At 52.7% G+C, this 17,689-nt stretch overlaps 3 protein-coding genes across 4 annotated transcripts; all 3 read left to right on the top strand.

Moving 5' to 3' along the window:
- Positions 1 to 3: 3 nt before the first annotated feature.
- LOC308180343 (bile salt-activated lipase-like) lies at positions 4 to 6,275 on the top strand. Its single transcript, XM_080561795.1, has 11 exons — positions 4 to 209; positions 699 to 849; positions 1,269 to 1,391; positions 1,638 to 1,835; positions 1,936 to 2,066; positions 2,497 to 2,604; positions 2,906 to 3,023; positions 3,924 to 4,110; positions 4,642 to 4,845; positions 5,300 to 5,497; positions 6,006 to 6,275. The coding sequence occupies exons 1-11, from the start codon at positions 144 to 146 to the stop codon at positions 6,190 to 6,192; spliced, it is 1,671 nt and encodes a 556-aa protein (XP_080417921.1). The 5' UTR covers positions 4 to 143; the 3' UTR covers positions 6,193 to 6,275.
- A 645-nt stretch (positions 6,276 to 6,920) lies between these two features.
- LOC308180345 (general transcription factor 3C polypeptide 5-like) lies at positions 6,921 to 10,683 on the top strand. Of its 2 annotated transcripts, none has more exons than XM_080561802.1 (6): positions 6,921 to 7,515; positions 7,885 to 8,046; positions 8,288 to 8,486; positions 9,438 to 9,633; positions 10,109 to 10,213; positions 10,305 to 10,683. In XM_080561802.1, the coding sequence occupies exons 1-6, from the start codon at positions 7,065 to 7,067 to the stop codon at positions 10,323 to 10,325; spliced, it is 1,134 nt and encodes a 377-aa protein (XP_080417928.1). In that variant the 5' UTR covers positions 6,921 to 7,064; the 3' UTR covers positions 10,326 to 10,683. The 2 variants fall into 2 exon arrangements, with proteins under 2 accessions (XP_080417928.1, XP_080417929.1); XM_080561803.1 differs by having other exon boundaries at positions 7,349 to 7,515; positions 7,928 to 8,046.
- A 374-nt stretch (positions 10,684 to 11,057) lies between these two features.
- On the top strand, positions 11,058 to 17,446 carry LOC308180342 (bile salt-activated lipase-like). The gene is made up of 11 exons (XM_080561794.1): positions 11,058 to 11,378; positions 11,868 to 12,018; positions 12,438 to 12,560; positions 12,807 to 13,004; positions 13,105 to 13,235; positions 13,666 to 13,773; positions 14,075 to 14,192; positions 15,093 to 15,279; positions 15,811 to 16,014; positions 16,471 to 16,668; positions 17,177 to 17,446. Exons 1-11 carry the CDS (start codon positions 11,313 to 11,315, stop codon positions 17,361 to 17,363), a joined length of 1,671 nt encoding a protein of 556 aa, XP_080417920.1. The 5' UTR covers positions 11,058 to 11,312; the 3' UTR covers positions 17,364 to 17,446.
- Positions 17,447 to 17,689: the final 243 nt, after the last annotated feature.

Genomic DNA, 17,689 nt, shown 5'->3' with positions numbered 1-17,689 from the left:
CAGCCTACTGAAGGACAAGTGTGCCGGGGCTCCTGCAACTTAGAATAGAAACTGGGTCACGGCATTGACACATAGCCGCACTCGTAGCTATATATACAGCCGTCAGCCTCTGGCTGGGGACCGGCTCCTCGGGTGCACGCACCATGCCTCGCTGGGAGATCCTGTGTCTTGCCTTGTGCTGCTACCTTGGGGTAGCATGGGCTGCAACGGTAAGTACAGAGGCATTTCTTATAACTTGGAAAACTTTTTGCCTGTTCCTGCCTGAATGAGCAAAATCCTGCTATGTCTACCCTGAAGCCCAAACAGTGACAGCAATGGCACGGTATTTTCCTGCCCTAAACATGGCAAAGGCTCTCAGTGACATTCTTCTAAAAGTTCTCTGCACGGTTCTGTAGCAGCTCTGGCCTGGTTTACATCTTCAGGCTGCAGGTTCTCACCTTCTGTGGTGTGTGCATGGAAGAGCAGGGAAATTGCTGCTGCCTGCCTGCTCCAATGGGCAGCGTGCTGGACATCTGCACGGGCACGTCTCCAGCAACCCGTGGGCTTTCCACAAGGAACCAAAGGGATGGTTGGTGAAGGGAGGCTGCGAGTTAGCCCCCCGTGGGGGGACCCTCCAGCCAGGGTACACTGTGGTTGCTGGCATCACGAAGGACTGCAATGGATTTACTTTCCCCTCTTCTCAACGGTGCCACATTTAGCTGGGTGTGGTGCGCACCGAGGGAGGTTTCGTGGAAGGCGAGAATAAACAGCTGGGACTCTTCGGGAACTACATCGACATCTTCAGAGGGATCCCCTTTGCTGCCCCCCCAAACACTCTGGAAGACCCCAAACCTCATCCTGGATGGCAAGGTAAGATCCAGCTTTGGAATGCCTTTGGGGTTTTGTTTCCAACTTTTGTCTCTTCCGTCCATTATAGATAGGTAGAAGGTACTGCACTAACAGTGCCCTATGCAATGCCAAGAAAAAGCTGAGTCTCAGGGCAGGTATGAGAGTCTGCATCCAAGTGCTCCCCAGTGACCACCTGAAGTAACAAATCCAAAGCATGGCACCTGAATCTCTCCTTCTCGTGCCCTGGCTGTCCAGAGCCAGTTCACACAGGAAAGGGTACCCCGTTGTCACTCCCTCGGGCCAGTCACGGTGGCTGGGGAGGCTTTGCTGCCTCTGTGCTGGACTTACGGAGAGGAGGAAGGATGGACGGACAGCTTGCAACCAAAAGACAGAGCTGGCACCTCTAACTAGGACCTGGTGTGTTCTCTTTTTCCTCCCAGGAACGCTGAAGGCAACAGAGTTCCAAAACTGCTGCATGCAGACGACACTTGAGCAAAATGATGTCCGAGGGAAAGAGGACTGCCTCTACCTGAACATCTGGATCCCTCAAGGGAAGAAAGCGGGTATGTGCTTGGCGGAGACCTGGGGAGGAGATTCTCAGCCGCTTTTTCTGGTCCACACATATTTACTGTCCTGGGAATACTTTGCCTGTGGTGAGGGTGAGGTGACAATGAAGGAAGGGGCGTTTGCACCAGCCCCAGGAGGTCTGTAATGCCCAAGTGGAGCAGTGCTTAGCAAACAGGCATGGTGACGGGCAGCACCCTCTGGCTACGTCGTGGTTCACACTGCTTGTCCTCCTCCTCTCCCAGTCTCGACCAACTTGCCAGTGATGGTGTGGATCTACGGCGGCGCCTTCCTTATCGGAGAGGCGGAGGGAACCAATTTCCGTAACAATTACCTCTATGACGGCGAGGAGATCGCAGTGCGGGGCAACGTGATTGTGGTGACCCTGAACTACCGCGTGGGGCCCCTGGGCTTCCTGAGCACTGGAGACTCAAACATGCCAGGTACCCGAGCTGCTCTCTTTTAGGGGATCCTGCCACAGGACCCCAACTTATCGGCTTTGGCTGTGCCCTGACTCAACGGCGGGTGCCCTCCGTTGCTCAGGGAACTATGGGCTGAAGGACCAGCACATGGCTATTGCCTGGGTGAAGAGGAATATCAAGGCCTTCGGGGGTGACCCAGACAACATCACCATCTTCGGAGAGTCAGCCGGTGCCACCAGTGTCTCCCTGCAGGTCTGTTATCCTTGTCAGCCTCCACTGCAGCCACTTCTCTTTCCTGTAAATGGGAAAGCCAGTCCCTTCGGCACTCCGTGGCTTTCCTCCACCTGATCAGCATCCTCTCCTGCCTGGGGACAGCAGGGCTCAGCCTCCTTGTTGTGTAGCTACTCCTCCTTCTTCACTTTAAGCAGCTGCCCCACCGCAGGCATGCGTCCTCACTTTGGGGATCTCTGGTGAAACAGCTGTTACTTGCCACGTCCCCCTGCTCCTCTTCTCCCCTTTTCACCATATCACCTTTTAACTACTGAGCCTGTTCAGTATCACGAGAGCTGGCAGCTTCCCTGGCCTTGTGCACAAGCTGTGTGGGGGATCAGCCAGCTCTGGCAGGCAATCATCTCTTCAGGAATTCATTACTGAAATCGACTGTTTCTATTTCGTGCTGCAGATACTGTCCCCAAAGAATGCAGGCCTGTTCAAGAGAGCCATCAGCCAGAGCGGCGTCAGCCTGTGCAGCTGGGCCATCCAGAAGGACCCACTCTACTGGGCTAAAAAGGTAACGTGCGGGTTCGGACCCCAGCTGGCACATGGGACAGTTGGGGACCCCACACACCTACCTGGGCTGGCTGGATCACAGCTGTGCCATGCTGGGCAGCAATCCTGAAGCTGAAGTCTTGCTTGAGGGAACAAAAAAGGCATTTCATAGAGAAGAGCATAAAAAGCAAGGGACGCGGAGGAGCAATGCCGCCAAACATGCGTTCTTTGAGATTAACACCAACCTCTTCTCTAGGGAGCTGGGAATGAAGCCTGGCTTCTGAGGGTAATGCCATGAGGTTCTTCTCTCTCTCCTTCTGCAGGTTGGACAACAAGTGGGCTGCCCCACAGGCAACACCAAAGCCCTGGCCAACTGCCTGCGTGCCAGCGACCCCAAAGCTGTGACGCTGGCCTACAAGCAGCAGCTCGTCAACCTGGCCAGTAAGTCCCGCAGCCCGCGCTGGGTCCTCCGCACACAAGAGGCTCCCTGTGCCTTCGAGGGGGCACTGGCGTGGTTGCCAGGAGTAGTTAAGCAGTGCTTGGGTCCTTCAAGGGGGACAACAATGACAGATTTCACAGTCACCCTTCCCCAGGCAGGTGCACGCTGCGCTGAATGAATGCTGTTGGGTGTGCAGCGGCAGCAGTGGCAGAGCAGTTGTCCGAGGGTCATGCCTTGGTGCCAAAACAGGTAGCTTCTGGTCTGCACTTTCTGTTTTGTGAAAGCAGCAATTCCAGAACACAGCTTAAAAACAACAAAATAATTGACCGCACACCCTCCTACTTTCCCTCGAGCCACTGGGTGCAGCGTAGGGTCTGCTGGGCTCACAGCAGGTGGAGAACATTTGCACTTCTGCTGCCTGTGGCAGTTTCCTTCCCAAGAAACTCCCTCCGCTTGCTGGGGGCTATTACTTGTGGTCCTAGCAAGCAGCCCCAGCGCTCAGCCCTGCTCAGAGCAGAGAGTGGCTGAGCCGCTGCTGTGCTGCTGCACGGGTGTGAGGCAGACCAGCCAGATGGGCTGGGGAGGAGAAGTTCTGCTCTTCCCAACCTTTGGCTCTGGGGAGCGGACTGGGGAAAGAAGGAAAGGAATTGTTGATGTTGCCTGCCAGCAGCTGGTAGGCAAATCTCTTGCTTTTCTCCTCCACCTCCAGGAAGGGGTTTACTGAACATGATCCTGCGGTCACCCTGCTCCCCGGTGACATCCTACCCATGCTGAAGTCACCCCCCAAGCTCTCCTTCCCCTCAGCCTGTTCTTTCTACAATTCCTCAAGCAATGGGGTATGCCAGGCCACACATCTGCCTTGCTGTGCTCCTAACACATTCTGGTTTTGTCTCCTGCTGCAGGTCCCCTGGTTCATACACTTGCCATCACGCCTGTCATCGATGGAGACTTCCTCCCAGACGTGCCAGAGAAACTCTTTGCCAACGCTGCTGACATCGACTACATCGCTGGGGTCAACGACATGGACGGACACTTCTTTGCTGGCATCGATATACCTGCTATCAACAGCCCGCTGGTGAAAATCACTGCGTAAGAAAAGGACTTTCTTAAAACCCTTACCGAAAGGAACTTCATCTTTAATTATCCCCCCCACACCGAGGACTTAGTCCTGACTGGAGAAGGCACTAGCTTCAAAACAGGATGTCTCTCCAAGCTGGGGTGTCTAACAGATATGTTGCCAAGTCCAGAGTCTTCAAGACAAAGGATTTGTTAGTGGGGAAGCCTCCCCAAATATCTCTAAGGTGCTCCTGAACTCAGTGGTATTAAGCGATAGGCTTGGCAGCCCTGCTGTTCTTCTGTGCAGAGCAGGTACAAAAAACAGATTCTGGGTGCTTACCGACTAAAGGAGCTTGTGTCCCATTTGGCCTCAAGCTGCTCTGCTGAGAAAGTTGTGGAGCACGTGCCCCCCATCTAAGAGCTGCACTGAAATCCCTGGCTTTTATTCCACCAAACAGCTGCTGACCACAGGGTTGGTTGTGAACGTCAAAGGGAGCTGGGATCAGTTCCCACACCACGCTTCAAGCTGCTGGTCCATAATGGGTGGAAATCTTGTCTTTTCAGGAGCAACGTCTATGACTTCGTCAAAGGACTTACTGCGGACAGGGGGGAAAGAGGAGCCAAGCTCACGTACGATATCTACACAGAGCTGTGGGGTAACAACCCAGATCAGGAAGTCATGAAGAGGACAGTGGTGGACCTGAGTACTGACTACATTTTCCTGATTCCCACACAGTGGACACTGAACCTGCACCTGCGGAATGCCCGGTGAGCAGCTCAGTGATGGCAGCAGCCCAAAGCCTGGGGGAGGGCGGCCTGAGATGCTGCACTCCCGGCACAAGGGGCTGAGGAGCTGTTTAAGAGGGCTGAAATTGAAGGAGCCACCTACATGTGGCTCGTACAAACGTTACTTCTCTAATGCTATAAGGGAGTCATGCTGAGAAAGAGTTTTAAATTACCATTGAAACAAGTTTTTGCATCTCCAAAACACCCAGCTTCATCCTGGCACTGTTCAAATCCATGAGACACACCAGCTGGATGATAGGAGGGTTAGAGTGACAGTCAGAAGTGGAAGCTAAAAATTACTAGATAGAAAGTTTTCTCCTGAAAGCAAATCTTAGACAATTCCAAACACATGAGCATCTTACAAGGCTCAGGGTCTGGCTCTGCTGATGTTTGGAGCACAGTTATGAATCTGCACCCCTTTATTTTATTTCCCCAGGCGTGGCAAGACATACAGCTATGTGTTCTCCGAGCCATCTCGGATGCCCATCTACCCAAGCTGGGTAGGAGCAGACCATGCTGATGACCTGCAGTACGTGTTTGGGAAACCCTTTGCCACCCCTCTAGGCTACCTGCCCAAGCACAGGACTCTCTCAGCTGCCATGATTGCTTATTGGACCAATTTTGCCAGGACAGGGTAAGTGATTCTGGTTCCACGCGTGGGGCTTGCTACAGCACTTCAACCTCCTGCTTTTGCCCATTAACTTTTCAGAAGCAATTCTCAAAAGCAGGGTGCTCTCTGTCTGTGCTTCCATCTCAAATCTGGTTCTATGTCTCCCAGTGGTGGAGTTTGCTCTGAGCTCTCCTCATCCAGAGAACACCCGGGGACAGCAGAAGCATTTTCAGAACCTGTGATCTCTGCTCAAACTTAATGTTGAAGCTTGTTTCTGAACCCTGGAGTTCAGACAGTAGTTAAGCTGCTGCATGCAGCCAGGACTGATACTGGGGGGACCAAAGGAGGAGAATGCATGTTGACAACTTGCTCCGAGGAGGCAGAAGCGCTATCACTTGTCTCAATGTCAAACTCTTTTCTTGCACTCACTTAAAGCCTCCCGTGAGCACAGGCAGGATCCCCAGACAACACAAGCCTTGCTACATCCACAAGCTGCCCTCATAAAACAGAACGTCTATTTCTTTTTTCCCAGTGATCCCAACACAGGGTATTCAGAGGTGCCCGTTACCTGGCTGCCCTACACCACTGAGGGCGGTTACTACCTGGATATCAACAGCAACTTAAACTACGATTCCGTGAAGCAGAACCTGAGATCCCCATTCGTGAACTACTGGAACGCCGTCTATCTGAAACTGCCGCAGGTTGCCACCACCCAGTAAACTGTGGAGCTGCTGAGAAACAAAGGAAAAACACCTTGTAAAGACAGACTTGGTTCATTAAAGGCTTGCTTGTGACTGAGCAATTTTGGCTTCTCCATGTCTTTGTCGTGACATGCTTTTGTCTCTAGCACGACAGTCAGGCAGGGAGCAACATCCAGCCTCTGGGCAAAGCATTTTCCCCTGACACAGCAATAGCTCGGTTAAGCTGCTGAGGCATCAGTGCCATAGCTTGGTCTGCTCTGCCAGCTTTTTGGCTCGGGAATTGGTTTTCCTGGTTGCCTGCGTGATCTGTAGCAGGACGGACCCAATGCTGATCTGAGCCTTTGGATGCTGCCACCTTACAATCATCCACACTAATAACAAAGAACTCAGAGCTAACTGCAGTTGTAATAGATGCAACACAAACCTCTTAGTGAATCGGTGCCCAGTTCGCTATTAAAAACCAAGCAAGCAAGGGGGAATTTATCCTGCATGGGTTTCTGGCCACAGGGCTGCTTGGCAAAGGCCAGGCTGCGGAGCTACAGCTCAGGAAGGAAGACGAGGATCAGGATTTGTCACCCAGGATTTGTGCCTGGAATTATTCCCGACTTCACACCACTGTGGGTGACACCAACCCTGCCCCACACCGGCACCTTCTCGCCGCCTGCTTACCATGTGTTGATCGTTCTCCCTCGGAAAAGAAGGCCCCAGAGGCCGGGGCGAAGCAGGGCAAGGAGAATTGCTCCCAGCCCTCCCGGCCTGCCCGGCCTGGAGCCGCTGCAGTGCGGGCAGTGCCCGCCGAGGGGCAGTGCGAGAGCGGCCCATTGCCAGGGGATGGAGGCACAGGGCGAGCGCTGGGTGTGGGATGCACAGGGGGAAGCACTGGCTAGAGGATGCCCAGGAGGCAGAGCTGGATATGGGATGCTTCCTCCTCTCCAGGTCAAACGCCCCCAGCTCCCTCAGCCGCCCCTCACAGGACTTGCGTCCCAGACCCCTCACCAGCTTCACAGCCCTGCTCTGGATGTCCTCCTTGTCGTGAGGGGCCCAGAGCTGAACCCAGCGCCCGAGGTGCGGCCTCAGCAGAGCAGAGCACAGGGGGACATCGCCTCCCTGGCCCTGCTGGCCGCACAATTCCTGACACCAGCCACCTGGGCGCACCGCGGCTCCTGCTCAGGCGAGCATCAACCAGCATGGAGGCGACGGCCTCCACAGCGCCACGCCCCGCAGCCTGCACCCCTGAAGGCTCTCAGGGGCTCTCTCGGGGGGCTGCAAACGGCCTCGCGGCCGGCTTCGGCTCCCGGGACCCGGCCAGGGCTGTGACCGAGGCGGGTAGGAACCTCGGAGGTGCGGAACCATCGCGCTGAGCCCGCGGGGCGGCGCCGGGCGGCTGCCGGGCGGCTGCCGGGGCGATGGCGGCGGCCGGGCGGTGCTGGGGGGAGCGGGGCTCGGCCGTGGTGCGGCTGCCCCGCACGCCGCGCATGGTGTCCGTGGAGTACCCGGGGCTGGTGCGGGATGTCGGAGCCGTGCTGCGGACGCTGGGAGGAGAGGAAGGGGTGTCGCGGGTGAGGGGCCGCTGGGGAGCGGGGAGCGCGGTCCAGGCTGTGGGCAGGGTGGGGTGAGGGGGGGCTCGCGTTGGGATCCCCCCGCTGGGGTCCCCCTATTGGGATCCCCTCATCTGTGGGCTGCTGGGGCTGAGGGATGTTTTTTCTCGAGCTTTCGGGAGGTTTCGCTTCCCCACCTCCACCATGCTGCTCAGGGTGAGGAGGAGGACCAGGAGGAATAAGACGCAGGTGGACACGGAAGAGCCAGTCCAGCCAGAAGTCCGGTTTGAAATGGAAATTGTTGGGATCGTCACCACTGTTTACAAATTCCAAGGTAATACTTGTGTGTGGGTCCCCAAAGCTTAAGGATTGATGGGAAGGGCTGATGGGAAAGGGAAATGTTTCACTTGAAGAATTCAAGACTGCAAAGAAAAGCAAGTCGTCTGTTGTTACAGCCTCCTTTCTGTATAAACCTTTGCATGGACTTATCAGACAACTGCTCCTGAAAGCTGAGTGTTGAGAGAAGTATTATCTTCACCATGATTTCACAATGTTTTAACGTCTCCTTCTCACAGGAATGTCTGATTTCCAGTACCTGGCAATGCACTCTGGGCCTGATGGCAAACAAACCTCCATGTATGACAAAGTCCTAATGCTCAAACCAGAGAAGGAAGAATTTTTCAATAGAGAATTGCCTCTCTACATCCCTCCACCAATTTTCTCACGTTTAGACACTCCTGTTGACTATTTTTATCGACCAGATACCCAACACCGGTTAGTGCCTTTTCTCCTGATATAGTAAATAGTCCGCATTGGTTCTTGGAAGGAAAGGAACGTGAAACATTTTGTTGCATTGATATACGCTTACAACAGACAAGTTTTCAAGTTCAGGTTTCATTTTTCATCACATGAAGATGCATCCAATGCATTCTGACTTCAGTGTTGTTACAGGAACTGTGCTCTTGAAGCATCACGGCAGCATTAAATGTATTGTTCATCTATTTCATCAATATCAGCTGCTGAATGCTTCAATAGAAGATGACTGCTCCCCGCAGGACATGACATGCAGTGTAGGATGCATGAGTGTGTCTTTCTGCCTGCTTCCAGGGGGCTGCAGCTGAGTGCAGAGTATGTTGAGTCAATGCCATGTGTCCTGTGACCACATTCACCGGGCCTGTTGCCTGCTGGCCCCTGGTTACTTTTGCCAGGAGAACAATCTGCAAGGTCTCCCACAAGAAACATCTTTCGATTTCTCACTGTAGTCCTTCATTAACACTTAGCAAAGCAAACTTATCTTAATACCTGTGTTTCCATTTTACTTTGTCGATGTCCTCTACTGATACCCAGTAACTCCAGGAGAGCAGAGGCAGAGCGGGAAGCCTGTTCTGAAGCACATACATTTTGTGCAAATTAGTAATCAACTGCTTGAGGGGTTTCTCTCACATAGTACGGGGGATCTCCTTCAACATGCAACTAGAGGTAGTTTGGCCGCTTGTTTTTAAAACTTGAAATAACCTTTCCTCAGCGGTGAGTCCTTTACAGTTACCAGTATGCTCCCTGGGCCTATGCTGGGGACAAAATAAGACCCACTCCTTACACGGCTGTATCCCTTCACATCAAAAATCAAAAAATCATACTTCATTTTCATGTGTTCCCTTGAAAGCCATGTCTGCGTGTGTCATAGGCAGGAAGTAAACACAGTCCTTTGCCTTGTTTCCTTCCTAGGGATGGCTACAACAACCCCCAGGTGTCTGGTGAGAACCTCATTGGCCTCAGCAGGGCCCGTCGCCCACACAACGCTATCTTTTTGAACTTTGATGAGGAAGAAGTCCCAACAAAACCCCTGGATGCTGCTGTACAGACCTGGAAGAAAGTGTGCACCAATGCTGTGGATAGAAAGGTGGAGGAAGAGCTGAGGAAGGTACGTGCCACGTCCCTGAGCCGGGCTGAGCACTCTACACTTGCATGCTGTGCTTGAAAAGACTGCATGCAGCCATTTTCTTTGACTTCCCAGAAAAATTGTTGGGATCACAACTACTTGTCGGCTTCTCTGAACGTTTTCTGTGATGTGAAATTTCCTGTTTAACCTCATTCAAGATATGGGCCCATCCAATTACACCAGGCTTCTGAAGCCAGGCTTTTGGGTTCAATTCTCAGTTGATACCAGCTATCCTTTGTGACTGTAGCCAACTATGCATCTGCTTTTTCTGTTATCTATCAGACAAGTGGGGTTGTACTGGCTATTCTGACAGGGATACCAGAATATTTGGCATCCTGAACAGCTGCAGTTCCCCTTGTAAATGACGGATATGATACATATTTGTCAAGGCATGACAATGTCATGTCAGGAAAGCGAGTGAGGGGCACGTACCTGAAATGATGATGTATTGTTTTAGCTCTTTGAAGTCCGCCCAGTCTGGTCCCGGAATGCAGTAAAAGCCAATGTCAACATCCACCCAGACAAGCTGAAACTCCTGTTGCCGTATCTGGCCTATTACATGGTAAGTGTGAGGAATCTGCCCTTGGTCCTGGCTGATGCTGCTAGGAGGTGGTGCAGGGATGGGTCACCTGGATGTTCCTGGCTCTCTGCAGGTTCTGAGGTCCCACCACTAAGTACCTGAGCTTCATGTAAAGAGAAAAAGGGAAGGCAAACTTTGCTGTTGAACAGAAGCTACAACCCTGGATGGTTCAGTAACTGTTAGCTCCATCGGTTCCTGTCTGCTTTGCAGCTCAGTCAAACACACAGTAGAGACCAGAATCAAAATCAGGTGGAAACACACCTGAAAATAGACAAAATTGCATTCTCAAATCTCTCCATCTGTGAGAAGTACACCTTGTCTGGGTTGATGGACATGTGGAAAACAGAAAAATGCGCTTTTCCTTATCCAAGGTGAATTAAAATTCTGTGCAATGACTTCAGCATCAAGCCGAGCCGGTGATCTTGGAAATAAAGCCAGCAGGACAAAAACACTTCCTGGCAGTGAATTATTCCCTTCTGTTGGATGTAGCGTATGTTGTCCTTACTAGCTAACACGCTTCTCAATTCCATTTTGACTTTGCCAGAAGTTAACAAGGACTGCAAGAAGAAGGCAATGTGGCAGAGCTTCAGGCTCACAGAGGTTGCCCACTCTGCCCGTTAGTCTGCTATCACTGGCTGGATTGTTACCGTGCAGTCACAGACATTAAAGATCTGCTGGCATTTCCTGGGTCTTGTTCATTGCTCAGTGTGTTACAAGTGGAAGGTTTATCATTAGTGGTTGGTAATACGCTCTAGTGCACGGTTTAATATAATTTCAATCTCCTGCACTTGTGTGAGGCTTCTCAAGGCTTCAGCATTATGTTCCCTGTTTTTTGTTAGATTGAGATATTGCCTTACATTTGACCTTCATCCCACAAAGGCAACATCTGCAGGGCTCTCACACCGTGATGCCAGTCTACCTCAGCCATGGCTTGGCCTCAGCCTACTGAAGGACAAGTGTGCCGGGGCTCCTGCAACTTAGAATAGAAACTGGGTCACGGCATTGACACATAGCCGCACTCGTAGCTATATATACAGCCGTCAGCCTCTGGCTGGGGACCGGCTCCTCGGGTGCACGCACCATGCCTCGCTGGGAGATCCTGTGTCTTGCCTTGTGCTGCTACCTTGGGGTAGCATGGGCTGCAACGGTAAGTACAGAGGCATTTCTTATAACTTGGAAAACTTTTTGCCTGTTCCTGCCTGAATGAGCAAAATCCTGCTATGTCTACCCTGAAGCCCAAACAGTGACAGCAATGGCACGGTATTTTCCTGCCCTAAACATGGCAAAGGCTCTCAGTGACATTCTTCTAAAAGTTCTCTGCACGGTTCTGTAGCAGCTCTGGCCTGGTTTACATCTTCAGGCTGCAGGTTCTCACCTTCTGTGGTGTGTGCATGGAAGAGCAGGGAAATTGCTGCTGCCTGCCTGCTCCAACGGGCAGCGTGCTGGACATCTGCACGGGCACGTCTCCAGCAACCCGTGGGCTTTCCACAAGGAACCAAAGGGATGGTTGGTGAAGGGAGGCTGCGAGTTAGCCCCCCGTGGGGGGACCCTCCAGCCAGGGTACACTGTGGTTGCTGGCATCACGAAGGACTGCAATGGATTTACTTTCCCCTCTTCTCAACGGTGCCACATTTAGCTGGGTGTGGTGCGCACCGAGGGAGGTTTCGTGGAAGGCGAGAATAAACAGCTGGGACTCTTCGGGAACTACATCGACATCTTCAGAGGGATCCCCTTTGCTGCCCCCCCAAACATTCTGGAAGACCCCAAACCTCATCCTGGATGGCAAGGTAAGATCCAGCTTTGGAATGCCTTTGGGTTTTTGTTTCCAACTTTTGTCTCTTCCGTCCATTATAGATAGGTAGAAGGTACTGCACTAACAGTGCCCTATGCAATGCCAAGCAAAAGCTGAGTCTCAGGGCAGGTATGAGAGTCTGCATCCAACTGCTCCCAAGTGACCACCTGAAGTAACAAATCCAAAGCATGGCACCTGAATCTCTCCTTCTCGTGCCCTGGCTGTCCAGAGCCAGTTCACACAGGAAAGGGTACCCCGTTGTCACTCCCTCGGGCCAGTCACGGTGGCTGGGGAGGCTTTGCTGCCTCTGTGCTGAACTTACGGAGAGGAGGAAGGATGGACGGACAGCTTGCAACCAAAAGACAGAGCTGGCACCTCTAACTAGGACCTGGTGTGTTCTCTCTCTCCTCCCAGGAACGCTGAAGGCAACAGAGTTCCAAAACTGCTGCATGCAGACGACACTTGAGCAAAATGATGTCCGAGGGAAAGAGGACTGCCTCTACCTGAACATCTGGATCCCTCAAGGGAAGAAAGCGGGTATGTGCTTGGCGGAGACCTGGGGAGGAGATTCTCAGCCGCTTTTTCTGCTCCACACATATTTACTGTCCTGGGAATACTTTGCCTGTGGTGAGGGTGAGGTGACAATGAAGGAAGGGGCGTTTGCACCAGCCCCAGGAGGTCTGTAATGCCCAAGTGGAGCAGTGCTTAGCAAACAGGCATGGTGACGGGCAGCACCCTCTGGCTACGTCGTGGTTCACACTGCTTGTCCTCCTCCTCTCCCAGTCTCGACCAACTTGCCAGTGATGGTGTGGATCTACGGCGGCGCCTTCCTTATCGGAGAGGCGGAGGGAACCAATTTCCGTAACAATTACCTCTATGATGGCGAGGAGATCGCAGTGCGGGGCAACGTGATTGTGGTGACCCTGAACTACCGCGTGGGGCCCCTGGGCTTCCTGAGCACTGGAGACTCAAACATGCCAGGTACCCGAGCTGCTCTCTTTTAGGGGATCCTGCCACAGGACCCCAACTTATCGGCTTTGGCTGTGCCCTGACTCAACGGCGGGTGCGCTCCGTTGCTCAGGGAACTATGGGCTGAAGGACCAGCACATGGCTATTGCCTGGGTGAAGAGGAATATCAAGGCCTTCGGGGGTGACCCAGACAACATCACCATCTTCGGAGAGTCAGCCGGTGCCACCAGTGTCTCCCTGCAGGTCTGTTATCCTTGTCAGCCTCCACTGCAGCCACTTCTCTTTCCTGTAAATGGGAAAGCCAGTCCCTTCGGCACTCCGTGGCTTTCCTCCACCTGATCAGCATCCTCTCCTGCCTGGGGACAGCAGGGCTCAGCCTCCTTGTTGTGTAGCTACTCCTCCTTCTTCACTTTAAGCAGCTGCCCCACCGCAGGCATGCGTCCTCACTTTGGGGATCTCTGGTGAAACAGCTGTTACTTGCCACGTCCCCCTGCTCCTCTTCTCCCCTTTTCACCATATCACCTTTTAACTACTGAGCCTGTTCAGTATCACGAGAGCTGGCAGCTTCCCTGGCCTTGTGCACAAGCTGTGTGGGGGATCAGCCAGCTCTGGCAGGCAATCATCTCTTCAGGAATTCATTACTGAAATCGACTGTTTCTATTTCGTGCTGCAGATACTGTCCCCAAAGAATGCAGGCCTGTTCAAGAGAGCCATCAGCCAGAGCGGCGTCAGCCTGTGCAGCTGGGCCATCCAGAAGGACCCACTCTACTGGGCTAAAAAGGTAACGTGCGGGTTGGGACCCCAGCTGGCACATGGGACAGTTGGGGACCCCACACACCTACCTGGGCTGGCTGGATCACAGCTGTGCCATGCTGGGCAGCAATCCTGAAGCTGAAGTCTTGCTTGAGGGAACAAAAAAGGCATTTCATAGAGAAGAGCATAAAAAGCAAGGGACGCGGAGGAGCAATGCCGCCAAACATGCGTTCTTTGAAATTAACACCAACCTCTTCTCTAGGGAGCTGGGAATGAAGCCTGGCTTCTGAGGGTAATGCCATGAGGTTCTTCTCTCTCTCCTTCTGCAGGTTGGACAACAAGTGGGCTGCCCCACAGGCAACACCAAAGCCCTGGCCAACTGCCTGCGTGCCAGCGACCCCAAAGCTGTGACGCTGGCCTACAAGCAGCAGCTCGTCAACCTGGCCAGTAAGTCCCGCAGCCCGCGCTGGGTCCTCCGCACACAAGAGGCTCCCTGTGCCTTCGAGGGGGCACTGGCGTGGTTGCCAGGAGTAGTTAAGCAGTGCTTGGGTCCTTCAAGGGGGACAACAATGACAGATTTCACAGTCACCCTTCCCCAGGCAGGTGCACGCTGCGCTGAATGAATGCTGTTGGGTGTGCAGCGGCAGCAGTGGCAGAGCAGTTGTCCGAGGGTCATGCCTTGGTGCCAAAACAGGTAGCTTCTGGTCTGCACTTTCTGTTTTGTGAAAGCAGCAATTCCAGAACACAGCTTAAAAACAACAAAATAATTGACTGCACACCCTCCTACTTTCCCTCGAGCCACTGGGTGCAGCGTAGGGTCTGCTGGGCTCACAGCAGGTGGAGAACATTTGCACTTCTGCTGCCTGTGGCAGTTTCCTTCCCAAGAAACTCCCTCCGCTTGCTGGGGGCTATTACTTGTGGTCCTAGCAAGCAGCCCCAGCGCTCAGCCCTGCTCAGAGCAGAGAGTGGCTGAGCCGCTGCTGTGCTGCTGCACGGGTGTGAGGCAGACCAGCCAGATGGGCTGGGGAGGAGAAGTTCTGCTCTTCCCAACCTTTGGCTCTGGGGAGCGGACTGGGGAAAGAAGGAAAGGAATTGTTGATGTTGCCTGCCAGCAGCTGGCAGGCAAATCTCTTGCTTTTCTCCTCCACCTCCAGGAAGGGGTTTACTGAACATGATCCTGCAGTCACCCTGCTCCCCGGTGACATCCTACCCATGCTGAAGTCACCCCCCAAGCTCTCCTTCCCCTCAGCCTGTTCTTTCTACAATTCCTCAAGCAATGGGGTATGCCAGGCCACACATCTGCCTTGCTGTGCTCCTAACACATTCTGGTTTTGTCTCCTGCTGCAGGTCCCCTGGTTCATACACTTGCCATCACGCCTGTCATCGATGGAGACTTCCTCCCAGACGTGCCAGAGAAACTCTTTGCCAACGCTGCTGACATCGACTACATCGCTGGGGTCAACGACATGGACGGACACTTCTTTGCTGGCATCGATATACCTGCTATCAACAGCCCGCTGGTGAAAATCACTGCGTAAGAAAAGGACTTTCTTAAAACCCTTACCGAAAGGAACTTCAACTTTAATTATCCCTCCCACACCGAGGACTTAGTCCTGACTGGAGAAGGCACTAGCTTCAAAACAGGATGTCTCTCCAAGCTGGGGTGTCTAACAGATATGTTGCCAAGTCCAGAGTCTTCAAGACAAAGGATTTGTTAGTGGGGAAGCCTCCCCAAATATCTCTAAGGTGCTCCTGAACTCAGTGGTATTAAGCGATAGGCTTGGCAGCCCTGCTGTTCTTCTGTGCAGAGCAGGTACAAAAAACAGATTCTGGGTGCTTACCGACTAAAGGAGCTTGTGTCCCATTTGGCCTCAAGCTGCTCTGCTGAGAAAGTTGTGGAGCACGTGCCCCCCATCTAAGAGCTGCACTGAAATCCCTGGCTTTTATTCCACCAAACAGCTGCTGACCACAGGGTTGGTTGTGAACGTCAAAGGGAGCTGGGATCAGTTCCCACACCACGCTTCAAGCTGCTGGTCCATAATGGGTGGAAATCTTGTCTTTTCAGGAGCAACGTCTATGACTTCGTCAAAGGACTTACTGCGGACAGGGGGGAAAGAGGAGCCAAGCTCACGTACGATATCTACACAGAGCTGTGGGGTAACAACCCAGATCAGGAAGTCATGAAGAGGACAGTGGTGGACCTGAGTACTGACTACATTTTCCTGATTCCCACACAGTGGACACTGAACCTGCACCTGCGGAATGCCCGGTGAGCAGCTCGGTGATGGCAGCAGCCCAAAGCCTGGGGGGGGGGGCGGCCTGAGATGCTGCACTCCCAGCACAAGGGGCTGAGGAGCTGTTTAAGAGGGCTGAAATTGAAGGAGCCACCTACATGTGGCTCGTACAAACGTTACTTCTCTAATGCTATAAGGGAGTCATGCTGAGAAAGAGTTTTAAATTACCATTGAAACAAGTTTTTGCATCTCCAAAACACCCAGCTTCATCCTGGCACTGTTCAAATCCATGAGACACACCAGCTGGATGATAGGAGGGTTAGAGTGACAATCAGAAGTGGAAGCTAAAAATTACTAGATAGAAAGTTTTCTCCTGAAAGCAAATCTTAGACAATTCCAAACACATGAGCATCGTACAAGGCTCAGGGTCTGGCTCTGCTGATGTTTGGAGCACAGTTATGAATCTGCACCCCTTTATTTTATTTCCCCAGGCGTGGCAAGACATACAGCTATGTGTTCTCCGAGCCATCTCGGATGCCCATCTACCCAAGCTGGGTAGGAGCAGACCACGCTGATGACCTGCAGTACGTGTTTGGGAAACCCTTTGCCACCCCTCTAGGCTACCTGCCCAAGCACAGGACTCTCTCAGCTGCCATGATTGCTTATTGGACCAATTTTGCCAGGACAGGGTAAGTGATTCTGGTTCCACGCGTGGGGCTTGCTACAGCACTTCAACCTCCTGCTTTTGCCCATTAACTTTTCAGAAGCAGTTCTCAAAAGCAGGGTGCTCTCTGTCTGTGCTTCCATCTCAAATCTGGTTCTATGTCTCCCAGTGGTGGAGTTTGCTCTGAGCTCTCCTCATCCAGAGAACACCCGGGGACAGCAGAAGCATTTTCAGAATCTGTGATCTCTGCTCAAACTTAATGTTGAAGCTTGTTTCTGAACCCTGGAGTTCAGACAGTAGTTAAGCTGCTGCGTGCAGCCAGGACTGATACTGGGGGGACCAAAGGAGGAGAATGCATGTTGACAACTTGCTCCGAGGAGGCAGAAGCGCTATCACTTGTCTCAATGTCAAACTCTTTTCTTGCACTCACTTAAAGCCTCCCGTGAGCACAGGCAGGATCCCCAGACAACACAAGCCTTGCTACATCCACAAGCTGCCCTCATAAAACAGAACGTCTATTTCTTTTTTCCCAGTGATCCCAACACAGGGTATTCAGAGGTGCCCGTTACCTGGCTGCCCTACACCACTGAGGGCGGTTACTACCTGGATATCAACAGCAACTTAAACTACGATTCCGTGAAGCAGAACCTGAGATCCCCATTCGTGAACTACTGGAACGCCGTCTATCTGAAACTGCCGCAGGTTGCCACCACCCAGTAAACTGTGGAGCTGCTGAGAAACAAAAGAAAAACACCTTGTAAAGACAGACTTAGTTCATTAAAGGCTTGCTTGTGACTGAGCAATTTTGGCTTCTCAATGTCTTTGTCGTGACATGCTTTTGTCTCTAGCATTACAGTCAGGCAGGGAGCAACATCCAGCCTCTGGGCAAAGCATTTTCCCCTGACACAGCAATAGCTCGGTTAAGCTGCTGAGGCATCAGTGCCATAGCTTGGTCTGCTCTGCCAGCTTTTTGGCTCGGGAATTGGTTTTCCTGGTTGCCTGCGTGATCTGTAGCAGGACGGACCCAATGCTGATCTGAGCCTTTG

The sequence above is a fragment of the Anser brachyrhynchus genome (genome assembly GCF_964034855.1).
Source record: "Anser brachyrhynchus genome assembly, chromosome: 19".
Taxonomy (NCBI): Eukaryota; Metazoa; Chordata; class Aves; order Anseriformes; family Anatidae; genus Anser; species Anser brachyrhynchus.
Note: the sequence above shows the minus strand (reverse complement) of the source record. Positions and strands in the feature narration are given on the sequence as shown.

Excerpts from the sequence above, each read along its gene's own strand:
- LOC308180343 (XM_080561795.1), top strand. The coding sequence starts at position 144 with ATGCCTCGCTGGGAGATCCTGTGTCTTGCCTTGTGCTGCTACCTTGGG. Across the intron at positions 210-698 it reads GGGTAGCATGGGCTGCAACG|CTGGGTGTGGTGCGCACCGA; the intron begins GTAAGTACAGAG and ends TGCCACATTTAG. Across the intron at positions 4,111-4,641 it reads CCGCTGGTGAAAATCACTGC|GAGCAACGTCTATGACTTCG; the intron begins GTAAGAAAAGGA and ends TTGTCTTTTCAG.
- LOC308180345 (XM_080561802.1), top strand. The coding sequence starts at position 7,065 with ATGCCCAGGAGGCAGAGCTGGATATGGGATGCTTCCTCCTCTCCAGGT. Across the intron at positions 8,047-8,287 it reads CACTGTTTACAAATTCCAAG|GAATGTCTGATTTCCAGTAC; the intron begins GTAATACTTGTG and ends TCCTTCTCACAG. Across the intron at positions 10,214-10,304 it reads CGTATCTGGCCTATTACATG|GTTCTGAGGTCCCACCACTA; the intron begins GTAAGTGTGAGG and ends GGCTCTCTGCAG.
- LOC308180342 (XM_080561794.1), top strand. The coding sequence starts at position 11,313 with ATGCCTCGCTGGGAGATCCTGTGTCTTGCCTTGTGCTGCTACCTTGGG. Across the intron at positions 12,019-12,437 it reads ACCTCATCCTGGATGGCAAG|GAACGCTGAAGGCAACAGAG; the intron begins GTAAGATCCAGC and ends CTCTCCTCCCAG. Across the intron at positions 13,236-13,665 it reads CCACCAGTGTCTCCCTGCAG|ATACTGTCCCCAAAGAATGC; the intron begins GTCTGTTATCCT and ends TTCGTGCTGCAG.